Raw genomic sequence first — 19,692 nt, 5'->3', positions numbered from 1 at the left:
CAACTGAGCAATCTTAGGACACCATCAAAAATTTGATAGACACAACAAGGACAAAAAATTAAACATTTGTTGTGTCCATTACAACATACAGAATTGTCTATGTCTGTGTTGTAAGTCTATCCATAGACTAGTCTGGTTACTACTCTGATGTTAAAGCCTATACGCATCCGCGTCCGCATCGGTATATTACGAATTTTTTCGCAACAAAATTTAAGCATATAAAATGATCTATCAAAATTTGCTTGTTAATCATAAAAAAAAAAGTTTTCTAATCATCGTCTTCAGACTCGCTATTTTTTTGCCTTGACGAGCGAGATAATATAGTAAAACCATTTTTATTGTCTATTTTTGTACCACGAGGATCACTCTTTAAGGTACTTTTAACACAGCCATACTTAGAAAGCATCCATTCTAGATCTATAAAAAATCATTTGTATTTATAAATAATTTACACGTGCAAAGAAGAAAATAACTTAAATATTTTTTTAATTTCAAAGTAGCTACCGTCTTGAGTAAGATTCATTCCTCCGAATAAAATAGGACCAGCAATTTGACCTTTCATATCTCCTTCGAAGTAAATAAATATAGTAGGTAAATTTTTATCAGGATAATTTGGAATACAGGTAGTAGAAATGCTGCGTAAAAATTTGGTTGCAGGAAATTTTTTAGCTAATTGAACCATATGTTTATCAATTAATTCACAGAGTGGAATACTGAAAACATTAAGGAAATGCGATACTAAAATATTACTGAAGATAATAATTGCTTTATCCAAATATTTTTTTAAATCAGCTTAACATAAAAAAAAAGCTCTTTAAATCCTTATACACTATTCTCCAAAACTAAGCGAACATGTCATTATTAGATAATGTGAATTCGAGTAAAATATAGTGTAAGCATTTACATTAAAATACCAAATACCCGTTAAGCCTTAGTCTCCCCCATATTTCACGATTCCTTTAGTTACATTGGTTTTAATTGCTTAGGCAATTAAAACCAATGGTCTTCTCACATTTTGCTTACTGTCTAACATTTTGTTTGCCTCTCAGGTTAAATTTCGATTTATTCAACCTTATAGAATATTGTTCAACCATAATTTTCTATAAGTTCCAATTCCCAAATTGACAATTTGTCGAACAGCAAGATAAAATTTATCTTTGTTTTGAAATGTTACAATTTTTATATTGTTTTGTATTCATATAAAATAACAGTTAAAATATTGATGTGAGAACAAAATATTAATATATTCCACATTTATTAGCAAATAGTATATCTAATAGTAATCTAATAAATAGTAATCTAATAAACGATTTTAATTTAAAATTGATTTATAATTGTTTTAAACATTTTATTTACAAGAAAAACATTTTCTTTGAAGATTCCCTTAGTTTTGGAGGATAGTAGTAAGAAGTAGTAAAACGAAAAGATACCCTGATTTATAGAGATGCAAAACAACCCACACACCTTCTCCAGCATTATTTACCTGATCAATATAGTCAACGGCAGAAATTTCCCTAATTTCTCCATACTTTTCTTTCTTTTGGCGCTCCATTAGTTCTGCAATTCGTTGCCTTCTAAAAACAAAATTGCAAACAGAATTTGTACTTTTATTAATACTTTAAAGTGTAAGTACAAACTGTAACGTAAAAAGTTTAAAAAAATTAAAGTGAACTGGACTTTAGTAAAAATACTTAAAAAAAATACCTAAAGTAATATTTACTTTCTAAAACCTTGCAACGTTTAATAAGACCTCTGAACTTTCTGTCGACGTCAATAAAATTAAACTCTTTACAAAAAAGAGATTGTTGATTGACATTTTTGTCATTACATTACATGCTGCTTATATTTCAAAATTAATATTTTAATTCACATAATTATTATAAATGATGTATTGAACCAAGTAAATAATAAGTACACCAGTTAACTTATCTCGGCTTATTTGGTTATAATTAGGATCAATTGTATAATTACGTCACGCTCGAGAGTGGGTAGGCGGGTTCCTTGAAAACGTGACAAAAAGCGACGTGGGTGGGTAAGTGAGTTAAGACAAAAGTGTCGTCACTACTTACATTTTAAAATGGACCACATAGACCAAATAATACTGACTGCAACAACCCATGGAATTCTATGAGTAAACCATGGTTTTCCCATGGAAAACGGAAATTCTTTTTTTCACAGCTCACGTTGCACCATGGGTTTTACGAACGCGCTTTTAAAGATGCCGTTGTAATTCGTAGAGTTACAATCATTTCTAACTTGAGGAAACAATATTTTCTGCATTCTTCTGTTTTTCTGTATTTAAAAAGACTATAAATTATATGTTTTTATAATGCATCGCATTTAATATTATTCAAACTTAACATATAGACATGAACAAATAGACATATTTGCAATAGCTAGAATATAATAAATGTATGCATCTTATAATGCATTATAATATGATATTACCAGAGATGTTGGTCTCGAGACTTAAATCTTGGTCCGGAGACGTCTCAGACTCATTTAACTGTCTTGTTCTTAGTCTTGCTATTGAATCAAAATGTCTTGGTCTTGGTCTTGGCCTATACTGTCTTAACGTCTCTGGATATTATATTATAATGTATTATAAAATGCATATATATATATTTATTATTTATATATTTAATTATATATTATTTATGCATATACTTATTCTAGCTATTGTCAATAGCTTTGCTTACTTTGCATAACTTGCAAGTATGTCAAGTGAATCAGTTTGATTTTTAATGTTTATTTGGTTTACAACAAATATTTTAGTTTTTATGTACATTAGATAACTAGGGTATTAATACACTAGTTATCTAATGTGCATTGAAATTAACATAATTATTATTATAAAACTCATCTAATATATTAGATAAGCTTAGATAAGCAGTGTATCGGATAAGATTAGATAAGCAGTTTATCGAATAAGATTAGATAAGCAGTGTATCGGATAAGATCAGATAAGCAGTGTATCGGATAAGCTTAGATAAGCAGTGTATCGGATCAGCTTAGATAAGCAGTGTATCGGATCAGCTTAGATAAGCAGTGTATCGGATAAGCCTAGATAAGCAGTGTATCGGATAAGCTTAGATAAGCAGTGTATCGGATAAGCTTAGATAAGCAGTGTATCGGATAAGCTTAGATAAGCAGTGTATCGGATAAGCTTAGATAAGCAGTGTATCGGATAAGCTTAGATAAGCAGTGTATCGGATAAGCTTAGATAAGCAGTGTATCGGATAAGCTTAGATAAGCAGTGTATCGGATAAGATTAGGATAAGCAGTGTATTGGATCAGCTTAGATAAGCAGTGTATCAGATAAGCTTAGATAAGCAGTGTATCGGATAAGCTTAGATAAGCAGTGTATCGGATAAGCTTAGATAAGCAGTGTATCGGATAAGATTAGGATAAGCAGTGTATCGGATCAGCTTAGATAAGCAGTGTATCGGATAAACTTAGATAAGCAGTGTATCGGATAAGATTAGATAAGCAGTGTATCGGATAAGGTTAGGATAAGCAGTGTATCGGATAAGCTTAGATAAGCAGTGTATCGGATAAGCTTAGATAAGCAGTGTATCGAATAAGCCTAGATAAGCAGTGTATCGGATAAGCTTAGATAACTAATGTACTAAAGAGAACTAGAATTATCTTTTTTTTATTTTTATTTTTTAATGGATAGTTTGCATAAAAATGTTTGAAGTTAAAACACTTTATTGTATGGTAAATGTTTACTAAGTATTAAAAAACTTTATTTTATGATAAATGTTTTATTGAATTTAAGTTATGTTTCGTTGTTTTTGTCATTTTGTGGACGCAACCATTCAAGTCGACAATTAGTTAGCGACTAGATCTAGGGGATATTTATTATGTTTTTTTTCTTTACTATTAAATAGCAGAATTATTAGAATATGTAAATAATGTAATAGTTTGTGTATAAGTCCTTTTATTTTTACTTTACTATTTTATTTAAATTACTACATTATAATATACTAAATTATAAGCCGACAGGTTTGACTGGCGTTATAAATAATGCTCTTTACCATTTATATCATTTATAACATTGTCAGTTTTTATATGCATTTAATATTTTTTTAAATATTTCAAAAGCTGTCAAAATAAAATTGTGAATTGAGTTTGAATTAACCAGAAAAGATATAAGCGTAATCTTTGGGATTCAATTTATAAGGATGTTCAAAGAACAACTTAATTGGAGAAGGAAAACTATGGCAATGTTTTAAATCAGAAAGGGAAGTTAATTAGTGCACAAGATTTTACTTCGCAGTTAAATATAAGCATATAAAAGCACAATTTATAAATAATACACTATTATCTATTATAATACAATTATTTTTATTTGTTTACATTTAACTAATGTGAAGCGCTCGTCTTAAGTAAAAATAAATTAATTTAGGGACACACTTTAATATTTATTATGTTTTTACATTACTATACTTAATAAATTATATATTTATTATTTGTTATGTTTTATATAGTAAAGTTAAAAAATAATAAATTTTTGAATTTGATAGTGCATAAGTTCTTTTATTTAAACTACTGCATTATAAGCAGGTAAATTTGACTGGCGATAGAAATAATGCTTTACATCTTTAAGATAGATTGGACGAAGAAAGCTTTTTTAAATTACGATTTATAAGTAATAATATATTTGTTGCTGCCTTGTTCTATATAAATGTTACCAACATACAGGTAACATTTATATATATGCATTAATCTTTTTATTTTGATTTTATCATTTTATTTAAATTACTGCGTTATCAGCAAGCAGGTTTGACTGGCAATATAAATTTTTAATTCATTCATTTAGCCGTACATTTACAAGTTCTGTTTTTTATAATATATATAAAGATGACAAGGACGTGAACAAAACAGGTTTGTAAATGATGATGTACATCATGCAGATAGCTCAGACAAAGAAGTAAGTTTTTTTTTTAAATTACAATTTATAAGTAATACTATATTTGTTGCTGCCCTGGTTCTATATAAATGTTACTAACATGCAGGTAACATTTGTATATGAATTAAATCTTTTCATTTTAACTTTATCATTTTATTTAAATTACATTATAGGCAGGAATGTTTGACTGGAAATATAAATGTTATATTTCCAGTCAAACAATCCTGGAAATATAAAGCTATCTGCATGATGTTGTACATCATGCAGATAGCTTGGGCGAAAAAGAGGTAATTATCTTATAATTATTATTTATAAATAATGATATATTCATTGCTACTTTTTTCTATATAAATGTTACCCAATATTTGGCAACATTTATGTAGAAGGTTCAAAAAGTTGTGTGTTAATGTGTAATTATAAAGTAAGTTATAATAGATAATAATTATAAGTATAAATGAACTAGTAAATAAAAAAAATTATATATGCATATATTAATAACTAAGTATGAATATATTAATTGTATGATGTATTGTCTAGATTGGTGAAATAGACAATGATACTGTGGTGAAAACAATAATAGTATTAATGATTCTTTTTAATCTGTTGAAACTTGAAGTTATTAATTATCAAATATATATATAATATTTTTATTAAATAGTTAATATAAAACAATAAACATGTAAATTGCTATATTTTCTGTAAATATTGTTTTCTTAATCTATTTCAATTGTTTATCACTTTATGTATATCACTTATAGTATGATATTACTTGTAATTTTTTTTTTTAATTTATTTTCAGTAAGTTTATACGTATGCATTAAATATTGTGGTGAAGTCAAGTTTTAATGTTTTAGGTGCATTATAGCTATTATTTTTCAAAAATTTGTAGGACTCAACAAGATTAAAATTTTTTATTTTATTTTATTCGGTGAAAGCGATCCAATAGATTTAAAGAACTCAATAATATTAGTGACTTGCGTGATAAAATTTGCTTTTTATGGTTTAATATGACAATTCAAATAACATTAGATTGAAAAAACTTAAAAACAAAACATGCTATTTTGCCATGGAAAATCCATGAGTTTTCCTAGAAAAGGTGTTCCAAATACGCATGGAAATTCCCCATGATTTTTCCATGAAAACGTGTTACAAATACCCATGGAAAACCCATGATTTTTCCATGAAAACGTGTTACAAATACCCATGGCTTTTCCATGGGTTTTTTTATAGATTTTCCATGGAAATTTTCTGTAAGGGTTTATATGTTAAATGATCATTTTAATGCTCAAACTTTAATATCATGTGAATATTTAACAAAACATATAAATTTATTAAATTTTAATATGAATATATTATTCAAGAATAATATAGGCAAAAAAATGTCATTTATCTGTCACGTCAAACGGTTTGTGATTTAAGTAGTTCTTAATCAATAATTATTGTAAATGTGTTTACACATTTTTTTAATAAGAAACCGAACAAATGGGCTATTGCTAGGAAGTTTCTAAAGTTACTAAAGATTTCTGAAGAGTATCTTCTTAAGCTTCAGATTCTCAAAAGAAAGAAAAGAGAAATCGAATGGAATTCCATTCGATTGCGAGTGGAAATTAAATACTTCCATTATAAACTGTTTTTAAAATAAAAAAACGCCTACACGATTTAATGTTTAACTGTTGATGTGTCTGTAAGGTTCTATATATATATATATATATATATATATATATATATATATATGGTTTAATGTGTAACTGTTAATGTGTTTTTATACAGTTGGTTTTTGAGGTTTGTAACTTGGTAGAAACTGCCGCTCAAATTTGTAAAGATATTCAACATTATAATTCATTTTTGTATATATTTTTTTCTTGCTAAAAAATAACAATTTTTAATGACTTTCTTGAACACGTTCATAGACATGGTCAAGAAAAATAAATAAAATAATATGTCAGATCTTTAACAAGATCTAGTGTGTACGTATGTTCTTGTATTTTCGAAAAAATCAAAGCACCACCAACTGACAGGTTTTATTTTATTTATAGGAACAAATTAAAATCAGAATCAAACTTCATGTCAATCGAAATTAAATGAGTTAAAAATGATTGTAGCAAAAGGAAAAGCAAAATATCATTGGACAAACATTCCACCATAGAAAACATTATAGGAGGTTACATCTATGTCTGTTAAATCGTCTGCTGTTGAACGGTTATTGTCAACAGTAATGAACAAAAAAATCACCCATACTTCAGTAATCAACAAATTGAAAATCACCACTAATGAATTAATTATAAATGAAGTTTAAAAAATGTATTGGAAGATAAACAACGCCATACACCAGTGGAAATTAGAAAACGCTCGGATGAAGTAAGCAAACATATGTAAATGCAAACATATCTTTCCTTGTATTAAAGCAACAGAAAGGTTTAGGTAATTCAGTAACTGTTAGAAAGGAATTGAAGAACTTGATGACTAACAAAAAGAAAATTCAATCATTCATTATGTGACCCCCATAATTTCAAATCAACTATGGCGGTTACAGCACATGAGTTCAAAGTACATGCTTCTAGTGGTAAAATGCACAGATGTATCTTGCAGCAAACTTAAAAACTGCTTAGTACTACTTGTTTTTGTAATTTTTTAATTTGTTTTGTACAAACCACACGGTGGTTTAATATTGAACAATTGCGGCTTTTTATAATGCGCATATGCTACTTTTAATAAAAAAAGATATCAATATATCGCTTTTATTTAGTAATTTTTTTTTAACCATATCATAAAAAGGTAGCTTATAGCATTTAAATTGATTCAAATATGGCCATGGAAAATGTATTTTTTCACAACATTTAAATTTTTAAACTTTAGTATCTCTAAATATGCGAGAAACTCAGACTTGATTTTATGGCTATGTATACTACTAAAACTAGATAATTAAGCGCTTATTTAAATTTTTAGGCTTTAAAACCTAATTTATTATAAAACTAGAAAAGTTTATCTTGATATTAAAAAAAATTAGACTTGGGTTACTTTTTTAAGTTTAAAAACAGTGTACATCAAATCCTATTATTTGGCTATAAATAAATATAAAAATGTCTCATATAAAACTAAGAAAATTATGTCGAATATGTGGAGAAAATCTAGGAAATCGTAGTGTTCTTTTAACAAACCATGTAGTTAGAATAGAATTGCATTTTTTTATACAAATTGACATGGACAACCCAAAGATGCACCCACAGATGTGCTACAGGTGCTATTCAATAATGAGAAACATAGAAAAGGTTCAAATACTAATCTTAAATTAAGAACCTGGATTAGCAAGTGCAAGAAATGTGAATAGGTTTGTATCAAAGTAAATAAAGGAAGGAAACCAAAGAAACCTGTAAAGGGAAGTCTCTTAAGTATTGCTAATGAAGAAATTTGGACTTGACAAGCAATAAATAACATACAAGCTAAACTTTTACCAACTTTAAATCTAAAACTTCAAGACATTAACTAAAACTTTAACCCACATATACATCTTTGTGTCTGTTATATTTGTAAGGTAATAGGGGAACATGGGGCAAGATGACGAACGTTTTGAAAAGCACTTATATCTTAGTCAATAAGTGTTCCAATAAGTAAAACTTTATCCAGAAGTGATTAAAAATTATCATGCGCTACTGATGTATCAAAAAAACCTTATAAAAACTGAAAATAGGCTGGAAAAAACTCATTAACCGATGTTATCTCAAATCGTCATCTTGCCCTTGTATGCGGGGCAAGATGACGATTTTAAGATAAGTTAATTCCATGATACCATTACTGTCTTAAATATCACGGTATCATAAATTCTAGTTTATAAAATAAGTAATATAAATAGTGGTGTAATTTTTAATAAAAATTAAGTTTATATATTTATATAGGGCTATGCCAAAAAACCTGCTAATCAGTTCATAGTAAAATCCAAAACAACAAAATAAAACAAATGTCAAACAAAATATTTTAATGCGCAATAAAACAATGTAATAATTGCTAAGCTACATAAGAGTAGCATACAGTACAAGTAAATTTGCGTTCAACATATTGCCCACAAGTTAAATGACACCAGTGTTCACAGGATTTACAAATATCCCAGTCATCATCAAGCAATGGATCATTAGGATCACCATAGATAATTTCACAATACCAACATGAAATTTCTTCAGTTTTGTCAACTATTTTTGAAACTTGATTTTTGGATTTTTTTTTTGCTCTTTTTTTGGTCATTTTTCTTTCTATCATAAGTTACAGCTGTTTTTTTAAGCTGGCCCTTCTTTTCTCTAACAGCTTTCTTTATTTTTTGATTCATCGATTTTTCTTTTTTCTCGAGTGCAGCTAATTGAACTGCAGCTTTAAAAGGGGAACTTGTTGCCACTTCTGCTCGCTTAAATTTTCGTTTACGGCTAGCACTATTTGTAACCCTACAAGCAATAGGATAAGGTCGAATGTTCTCAGGTGATACAGTTTTTGGCACATCGTTTAACTCTATTTGGGTTCTATCAACATTTGCATCTGCATTCGACTGAATGCATTTTGGTTCAGTGTTAACAGTTGGCAATGATAAAGAGTTGTTGTTGTTAAATGATATGGTCAATGCTGATGTAACTGCATTAAGTTTCACCTTTGATGTTGACTGTTGCTGGCGATCTTCAACTACTGAAACAAAATATTACAGAAAAAATTATATAACATATGTCATAAAAATCATCATAAAATTATTTAGGTTAATTTTACGTTATTTCATATTGTATTATTTAGCATAATTGTCCAATATTATAGATAAGCTGAAGTTATTAGCTTATTTAAATTATAAATTGTCAGGTAAAGATTTGTAGATAAAAAAAAAACAAAGACAAACATTTTTTAACTTTTAGAAACAAATAAAAAACTTTTAAAAAACAAATAAAAAACTGAACTGTCTAAATAATATATAATTTACATACTTATTCCTGATTGATTATTTGATATAATCTGATTTTTTGGTATTGGACTATCACTGGTCAATGATGGTGCAAAGTCAGTTAAAGAAAAGATCTGCGGATTAAAGGGCCAGATTCCAGTTTCTTCAAATCCTTTTCTTGCAATGCCAGTTGTTGCTGATCGGTCATATGCATGTCTTACAAGTGCAGGAATCTGTGCTTCAGTGATTGGTCTACCTGGGTGATTTACCATCCAGTTATCACAAGCTTGACTGTAGTAAGTTTTGAATGGTGAAAAGAAGGTAACATCCAGAGGTTGCATCATATGGGTGGCATGTGGTGGCAATGTTAGCATTACAATTGAATGTTTTCTGCAGTATTCAATGGCTGAAAAACTTATGTGTGAGTTATGGTTATCCACAATTAACAGAACAGGATCAGCAATAGTTGGTTTTGTGTGATAAGCAAAGTGCTTTAAATAATCTACAAAAATTTCCTGCGTCATCCAACCAGAGTTATGGGCAAAGCCAACTGAATCAAGTGGAGAGTTGTCCAGAAAATCATGCCGCATTCTTTTTCGTGGAAAAATAAAAGCTGGAGGTATGTACACACTAAAAATTAAAGGTAGAAATTTTTAGTTAAGGTAGGATATGTGATATACCCTTAGTAAGGTATAATTTTCTACCTTATAAGGTAGAAAATTATACCTTTAAGTTAGAAAATTGTATAAAAAATAATTGTTTTTAATATAATTTTCTACCTTAAAAGGTAGAAAATTATACCTTACTAAGGGTATATCACATATCCTACCCTAAGGTAGAAATTTCTCCTTTTTTTTTTTAGTGTGTAAGTTCCAACAGCATTCATGCTACAAACTATGGTTACGGTTTTTCCTCTTTCAGCAGAAACAACTTTGCCCACTCTTTTAATGCCTTTGACTGAAAATACTTTTGGGATTTTTGTTGGTACAGTGGGTAACCCACTTTCATCAGCATTGAAGATTCTTGAAGGTAAAAACTTATGCGTTCTCAAGAGATCTCGAAGTAAATCAAAAAATATTGCAACCTGTGGGAAGTTAAAACCTTGAATTCTACCCAAAGACGTCATTTCAGGAGTTCGTAATGAAATATTGTTGTGGCGTTTCAAAAATCCACTTAACCAGTCAAGACCAGCAATTTTTAATTCCCTGTTAAAATTATGTTGAACATTATTATGTTCTGCAAATTCAAATGCAAATTTTCTGAGCTGTACTTTGGTCATACCAAAAAATCTTTTGCTCAACTCAATTAAATATTCTGCAAGTAATTTTTCCATTTCCATTGAAAATATAGGACGAAACCTTCCATTGCTGATTAGAAATTGATCCGAAGATTTTTTAAGGTAACGCCTTAGTGTTGCTTCTGGAACTCCAAAATTTACAGCAGCTTGGTTCTTGCTGCAAGCATTGGAATTGCAAGCTTCAATAGCTTGAGTCATGTTCTGCATAGTCCAATTTCCATTGGCACCTCTACCTGTAGTTCTGATATAGTTGCGAACCATTTTAATAACTACAAATAACACAATAGTATACAATGGGACTGTCAATATATAACAAATAACATGCAAATACATGTACCATATTAGAAATATACTTTACACACACACACACACACACACACACACACACACACACACACATATATATGTATATATATGCATGTATGTATGTATGTATATATATATACATATATATATATATATATATATATATATATATATATATATATATATATATATATATATATATATATATACATATAAATACATATGTATATATATATATGTATGTGTATATATATATACATACATATATATATATATATGTATGTATATATATATATATATATATATGTATATCTATATACATGTATGTATATATATGTATATATATATATATATATATATATATATATATATATATATATATATATATATATATATATATATATATATATATATATGTATATGTATGTATAAAACAGATTAAATATAACCATAAAGTATAGTTATTAACCCTAATCATGTTAGCTATGCTTATTTTACAAACAGATATACGCATAACTAAAATTGATATATGCATAAATAATAATATTCACAACATAACTAAACTTAATTAACTTTAAAGTAACTTTAATTATTATTCTAAGTTATTTTATTATAATTGTGTTTATTGTTATAAGTTAAACCCAACTAGGCAACAAGATTTAAGTTAAACAAAACTAGAGGCAGTGTTCATACAGTTTATAGTAAAACATGTACTTCGGCAAAACGACGAACGAGTCATCTTACCCCGTTCATCTTGCCCCTAGACTACACAATCTTCAAAGGTGATTTAGAACTATACATAAATAAGTTAACATAGCTTAATACTACTCGTTTGGCTTTCCAATTGAACAAGCTAAACGAAAAATTCTCGCTTATCTTTAGCTGGTGATGTAATGATGAAAAAAATCAAATCCAAGTGAATTTTTTTTCTTTCTTCCTAATATCGGAAAAACCTTATTTAATACTTATCTTTCATCCAGAAAATAATATTTATAAAGAAAACATAAATAAATCTAGTAGATATAATCTACATCGCTCTCAGCTACAGTCAGCTTTCATATTTAGTTGAATTTTGAAGATAATGGTAGGTTGTCATCTTGCCCCATTCGTCATCTTACCCCATCCTCCCCTATGTATAAACCAGTTATTTTAAAAAACTGTCTGCATTCGTTTTGTGCACCATGTATATTACCACTTATTAATAATAAACTATTTTCTAAAACAAAATACCTAAAATGCTCCATTTCAATTTTAATTGATGGATTAACCTCCTCTAGCAATGTTATTGAAATGATAAATAATACTCAAGAAGAATGTAAGCAAGATTGTGATAGATTATTTAAAGTCTCACAACTGTCAGAGCACATAAATAATCAAAATATTTATCAGACTCCAATACCGATTTCCTCAACCTTGTCAACATTATCATCACAAATAAGTCTATCAGATATTTTTGCATTAAATTCAACTAGTGTTATCACAAGGGATATTGATGATGTTGTACAGGTACCGAAAAAAGTTTAGAACCACTTAACAATTTTTTCAATGTATGAAACTAATATTGAACTTTGATGATAAATTATATATTTTTATGACATGCTTTAATAAAAAACCTAAAGGAATTTACACCACCTTCAATTGCATACACATTAAGCGATCAATAAATAAACACACACAAATGTATTGAATTCAAATAAAAATAAATACATTTTAAACATTTAAACTTTTTAATAAATAGATTTAAACAAAGCAATGTAAATATTTATATCAATATTTACATGGATATCCTTTGTTTTTAATCACCAGATGAAGTCTTCTAGGCATACTTTCAACCAACTTTGAACACTGATCTTTATTAGCTTCCAGACACCAAACTCGTCTGATTTCATCCTTCAAGGATTCTGTAGATGTACATTTGGTTCTATCAAGATAATCTTTGATGTATTTCCACAAATTTTCAATCAGACTAAGATCTGGACTATTTCCAGGCCAAGGAAGAACTTCAATTTTGTTATCTACAAACCAAGCCTTTGATATTTAGAGGTGTGACAAGTGGTATTATCTTGCTGAAATATTGAACAGTGAAGCTTTTTCAAAGAACATTTTGCGTTTTGCGACAAGATATCAACATACCAGTCACTGTTCATTTTTTCATTCTTTTCAATGAACTCTATACTTCCTGCACCCTTATATGCAAAGCAAGCCCAAACCATGACACCTGGAGAATGTTTGACTGTCTTGATGGTGTATCTTGGATCATATTTTGAGGAATTAGGATCACGTCGGACATGTTATTGTTGGCAATCTTGTTGCAAAAAGGTTGACTCGTCTGAAAAAATGACTTTCATCCAATCTTCCACTGTCCAATGAATATGTTCCTTGCAAAAACTAATTCTATCCTTTCGCATCTTTGTTGTTATCAACGGCTTTTTAATTGGTTTCTTTGCTGGCATTTTAAATTTATTTTGTAACCGACTTTGAATGGTTCTTTCACTAACTTGATCACATGTTGGAGTCAACCATTCTTTAATCTCTCTTGCACTTATAAAAGAGGACTTTATTACCTCTCGTTGTATTCTTAAGTCTGTTCTCGAGGAAGTAACCTTCAGCCGTCCGCTTTGAGATCTTGAAGTGAATTCCTCTGTTTCTTTATAAAGTCTAATAATCTTGGTCACAGAGCAATGGGAAACTCCAATAACTGTTGCTATTTGTCTATGCGATTTGGAAGTATGGTTATATAAAGCAATAATTTGGGAACGAACTTCAATTGGCATTTCTTTACTTTTATCCATTGGAAAATGCTAGAATATTGAAATAAAATTGTAATTCGATATAATAAAATGACAAACCTGCTTACGGTATATAGATTTATTAGTTTATGTGATGATATTGTTAAATATCCTTTGACATAAAATTACTTAATTTGTGTGTGTTTGTTTATTGATCGCTTAATGTGTATGCAATTGAATGCGGTGTAAATTCCTTTAGAATTTAATTAAAGTATGTCATATATATATAATTTATCATCAAAGTTCAATATTAGTTTCATACATTGAAAAAATAATGAAATTACCCAAAATTGTTAAGTGGTTCTAAACTTTTTTCGGTACCTGTACTACATGTTATTAAACAAAAAATGCAAAGTAAACAAACAAAAAATGGCAGTAAACAAACAAACACTTGACTGTGAAGAGTTTAACAAATATATTGAGAAGCAACATCAAATAAAACAACTTCAGATAAGTACTCAGAATCTTGATAAGATAAAACACGTATCATAATAGAAGCACTTGAAACTCACATATTATCTCTGAAAATGAAGAATATATAAAGTTAGTATTTGAACCATGATAACTCACTTTAAAGAGAAAAAAGAAAAAGAAAAGGTAAACATTTTACTAAATTTTATTGTTTACAAAAAATATAAATCATAAATAATACATTTTGTTTGGATCCTAATAGATATGTTATTTCTAACATTTTATGTTTTGGTATTTTGTATTTATATCTGTATTTTGTATTTATAAGAGAATCGATTGCCATATTTATATTCATAAATCTCAGAATTGAAAATAATGAAAGAAACTGACCATGTAGAGATGTCATTTGGTCCACTATTATTATTAGATGAAAAGTATCCTCAAACTACGCAACTCAATACCAAAGCTTGTAGTCAAACTTGGGTTCAACGATACTGACATAAACAAAAAAACTATTGAACGTTGTTAGAACTTTAAAGTTCTATTTGATAAGTTTGAGGTTTGCCACAAGCTTATTAACTCCTGCAAGCAGTTCAACAAAAAAAACATTCAAAATCTTACTTCATAAAAAACCACCCAATTGTAAAAAAATATCAACAAAAAGCTCTGCCTAAGAAGAGAAAAATTGCAGATACTTAAAATAATTTTTTGAAACATTGCAAAAGGGTTTTCAGACATTACAAAAGGGTTTTCAGAAATAAAATGGCAGTGTTATCACATAAATATTATTTTTGTCAGTATTTTTAAACCTTCAAGTAAAAAGAAAATTTTTCAAAGCATTAAATTATAAAAAAGTAACCTAATTATAATTTTAGTTTAAAATGATTCACACACTACTATATTTTCAAAAAAAACTAAAGGTAGTGACTAAAAAATTTACCACATTAAAATATAGACCATAATGTAAGCACAGGTTAAACTTTCCTAGAAAAACAACAAAGTTTCACTTTAGTTCCACATCTTTTCTCCTTCTAAAACTATTTAAATGATAGCTTTGGTAAAACCTACCATACCTAAAATATTGTTTTGACATAATTTCTTAGAGATAATTTAGCATTATCCACAAATAAATAAAGTTTGAAGTGTATACAACTTTAGTAAGAAATCCCTTTTTAACCGCAATCGTTTCTGTTTACAAATGTTTGAACAAAATATGACGCATGCACGTGTTAAAAGTCCATTACTAAACCACTGTGACTGTCATTAGATGATTTTCAGATTAAAAAAACGATCGCAAATGTTTAGTTAAATCAGATGGCGGTTTAAACAAAACAGAAAAACAAATCAGCTAATTAAACCAGAACATAGCTTTCGTTTATGCTTTGTACCATAATTATTAAACAACATAACATTTTATAACCAAAATTTAAGTAACTAAATTTTATTTATAATAAATAATTAGTCATAGAATGTTTTACATAACAACAACTATATTTACTCATTTAAATATAAAATAAATTTCTTAAACAAGTAAATGTATCTGACAAATAATTGGTGTACCTAATTGACTCAAGTAACTCATCGTCATCAAAATCGTCTTCGTTTTCACCCAACTCTTCAAGTGTGTAATCCTTCAGAAAAATGTATAAAATAACTTTGATATATAACCAAATGTATACAACTTGAGTAAAATTACATTACACCATGTAAAATTACATTACCATTACATCATGGTAACTAGTTTTTCTATAGAGCTAATAAAAAATGATTTTTATGCAAATACAACAACTTTTTCCTTCGTAATTAATACAAATACCCCATAACAATTTTATATCTTATTATGAAATTGTTAGTGGATTAAAGTTAGAACTAATGTATATAAGTGTGCTGCAATAATAATATAGACAAAAAACTGAAGTACATTAGAGTTGTAGCGTTGTAGTATTAAATAAGTACAAGCTAAACATAGAAATCTAAATAGCAAATTTTAAAGCAAAAAAATTGAACTTTTTTTAAAGATTTTAACTTAACTATATATCAACTGTGATATTAATAATATTAACTGCAATATTAATTATATTAACTGGAATATTATTATATTAACTGCAATATTAATTATTTTAACTTTATGTTAATTACTATATTAATTATATTAACTATGATATTAACAGCTTTAAGAATTAAACTTTGGAAATAAAAATAAGATTATGTAAAAAGTATTAAATATTCAAAATCAAACATTAGTGATGATAATGCAGAGTGTATTATTGAGACAAAAAAGTGAATAATAAAATCATAAAATTATTTAAATGTTATAAAATATTTGTGTCGTGTAGATAAGATTAACTCAAAAAGAGTCTTTAAGGCTGATCATACAAAATGTACTTTGTTAATTTAAAGAAAAATAAACTTAGCAATAAAACCCAATGTTACACCATCCTTGGTCATCCTTGGCCATCCTTGGTCAGGAATTTGAGTACAAAAAATACTCACTCAGCACTAACTTAACTAATTGGAAAATGTGATTCTCTTGCTGATTGCATAATGACAGAGAAAAACCTAATATTATAAAAACTAAATAAGCTACAAGCTTCACAAGGACTTCTTTAAAAATGTGCAATAATCTAAAATCAAAAGATCTGTCACAAATTGAAAATGATACCAAAAATTCAAAATTATTGCTTATAGCTTGTTAATCTTTTTTGATTTTTCTTAACTTCAGCTAAAAAATAACTGCTCAGTTAACTTTTTTTTTGTAAAAAATAAATTGTTTACATAAAACTTATAACTATTACTTGTTAGCAAAAACTTCTCATATTATTTTTACAGCAGTATTTTGAACAATCATTTATGATTAATAATAAAATTAATAGACTTACCTTTGCATCTTTTTGCCCTGTCTTTTCTTTAATCGTGGCATCTAGTAACTGAACAATTTGATCTTCAGTTACTTCCACTTCTTTTTTCTCAGGTATAATGCCGTGTCGTCGTAGCGCATCGTTCCATTCTGTATCTGCATTAGGGTCTTGCATTTTAATTAGTTTTGTTTCACTTTTATTTTAAAATATAAAGATACCAATGTAACAAACAACAACAACAACAACAACAACAAAGAAGCTATCAGTAAAATAAACAGAATATATTGAAATCACAAACACTATTATGTGTGTTCAGGTGTATATACATGTATATATATATATATATATATATATATATATATATATATATATATATATATATATATATATATATATATATATATATATATATATATATATATATATATATATATATATATATGTATATGTATATGTATATATATGTATACATGCAAAATATATATAGTCCTCCATGGTAGTTAAAAAGTTTCTTCCATAAACTGGAGTTTTAAACTGAATGCTAATAAACCACACCAGAAAAAGTTTAAAAACTTGAATAAAGTTTTTGTTTTTTCTAAAAACGATAGATTGCTTTCCCAAACCAAACCCTCAGCCAATGTAGCGGCACTTTTTTTGTAGCAGCAGGCTATAAGATAGCTGATGTGGCATCACTCCCTTGTACTTCCGCATTATTTTAATTGTACCTCAGAGGTATAGGACATCATCTCCATTTTTCCCTGAAATGATGTTATTGATACAAAAGGTGGGTATTAAAATCTTATATCTAGGGGTATATAAAATTATCTCCATATCAATGTAATATCAATAGTAGCCATGAAGAATATAACACTATGTCCACTTCCATTTAAAGGTATACAATATTATCTGAACATAATGTTGTATGTACTGTAAAATTGATAAAATGGAGACGATGTCCTATACCTCCAATATATATATATATATATATATATATATATATATATATATATATATAATATATATATATATATATACACACACATATTATAAGCATTTAAATTTAATTTATCATATACGGTATCATACTATTTATTATTTTTTTTTACGCGATATATTGGCTCATACAGTGAGAGCCAATATCAAACTAATAAAACCATTAAAAAAATTATAATGAATGTAACAAAATAATGTCATTGCAACATCAGATATTCAACATTTTTTAATTTTACAAAAAGTGATTTCCAATCGAGAGTCATCTCTAAATTGCCATTGTCACGATTTAAAATATTTTCTTTAGATTTTGAACATTGTATTTTAATAGCCTCACAAATTTTTTTTGTGTAGTTGTTTGAAATAATAGAAAGCGTTTTAGGGTTCTCGCAGTTTATTTAACCAGTACAATGTAGTGAATGTTCTACTATTCCAGATATCCCAGTTGGCTTTTGTAACATTATTTTTATGTTCTTGAATTTGTGTGGAAATCTTTTTTCTTGTTTCACCAATATAACATGCAAAACATGTGCAATCAAGTTGGTACACTCCTGGATAAGTATTTGGAGGCAGTTTAGACTTGTTATGGGAAAGCATTTGATCAAGGGATTACCAAAACAGAAGACTGTTTTAATGCCAACTTTACAAAATTCTCTTCTAAGAACAAGGCTTAATTTTGGGACCCATGGTAAAATAACTAGATTTTTGGTATCAATTTTTGAGAATAAGATAGATTTGTGGAGTATTTATAATTTTTAGTAATACCTGAATACTGTTAAAGGAATGTCTATTTTCAGTAAAAATCATAATAAGAAAATTAATTTCATCTTAAATGTCATGTTCAGAACAAATTTTGTATGCTCGAGCTAAAAAATCTTTAAAAATACCAACTGCGATACTCAGTGAAAAAGATGATTTCGGTTTTATAAGTACATTTGTAATTGCATCTTTACATTGTATGGAAAACTCATATTTGTAAAGGGAGTGATTGGTTGAAATATAAATATCTAAAAAATTTAATTGGTGTTGAAATTTTTCGCATTCGCATTTATATTGGATAGATTTGTCTTGTGAATTTAAAAGTGTTAATAAAAGAATTTGCGCCATCAATATTAGTAGATTGAGCATGGCTATCATCGTTTATAAGTTTTTGGTGAAATAATGATGTTTAAAGCCTGTTAAATACCATTAGATTCAATATGTTGTAGATATGCTTC

General features: G+C 27.8%; 2 protein-coding genes across 2 annotated transcripts; both read right to left on the bottom strand.

Annotated features, from left to right (window-relative positions):
- Window positions 1-219: 219 nt before the first annotated feature.
- On the bottom strand, window positions 220-17,702 carry LOC100200270 (phosducin-like protein 3). Its single transcript, XM_065796260.1, has 5 exons — window positions 17,507-17,702; window positions 16,188-16,258; window positions 1,431-1,574; window positions 505-713; window positions 220-417 (listed from the first exon to the last, which is right to left on the bottom strand). Exons 1-5 carry the CDS (start codon window positions 17,657-17,659, stop codon window positions 269-271), a joined length of 726 nt encoding a protein of 241 aa, XP_065652332.1. The 5' UTR covers window positions 17,660-17,702; the 3' UTR covers window positions 220-268.
- LOC136079796 (uncharacterized) lies at window positions 8,963-10,341 on the bottom strand. Its single transcript, XM_065796261.1, has 2 exons — window positions 9,868-10,341; window positions 8,963-9,580 (listed from the first exon to the last, which is right to left on the bottom strand). The coding sequence occupies exons 1-2, from the start codon at window positions 10,196-10,198 to the stop codon at window positions 9,096-9,098; spliced, it is 816 nt and encodes a 271-aa protein (XP_065652333.1). The 5' UTR covers window positions 10,199-10,341; the 3' UTR covers window positions 8,963-9,095.
- Window positions 17,703-19,692: the final 1,990 nt, after the last annotated feature.

Source organism: Hydra vulgaris, chromosome 04, assembly GCF_038396675.1.
Source record: "Hydra vulgaris chromosome 04, alternate assembly HydraT2T_AEP".
Classification (NCBI taxonomy): Eukaryota; Metazoa; Cnidaria; class Hydrozoa; order Anthoathecata; family Hydridae; genus Hydra; species Hydra vulgaris.
The sequence above is the reverse complement of the archived record's forward strand: the minus strand, read 5'-3'. Positions and strand labels throughout refer to the sequence as shown.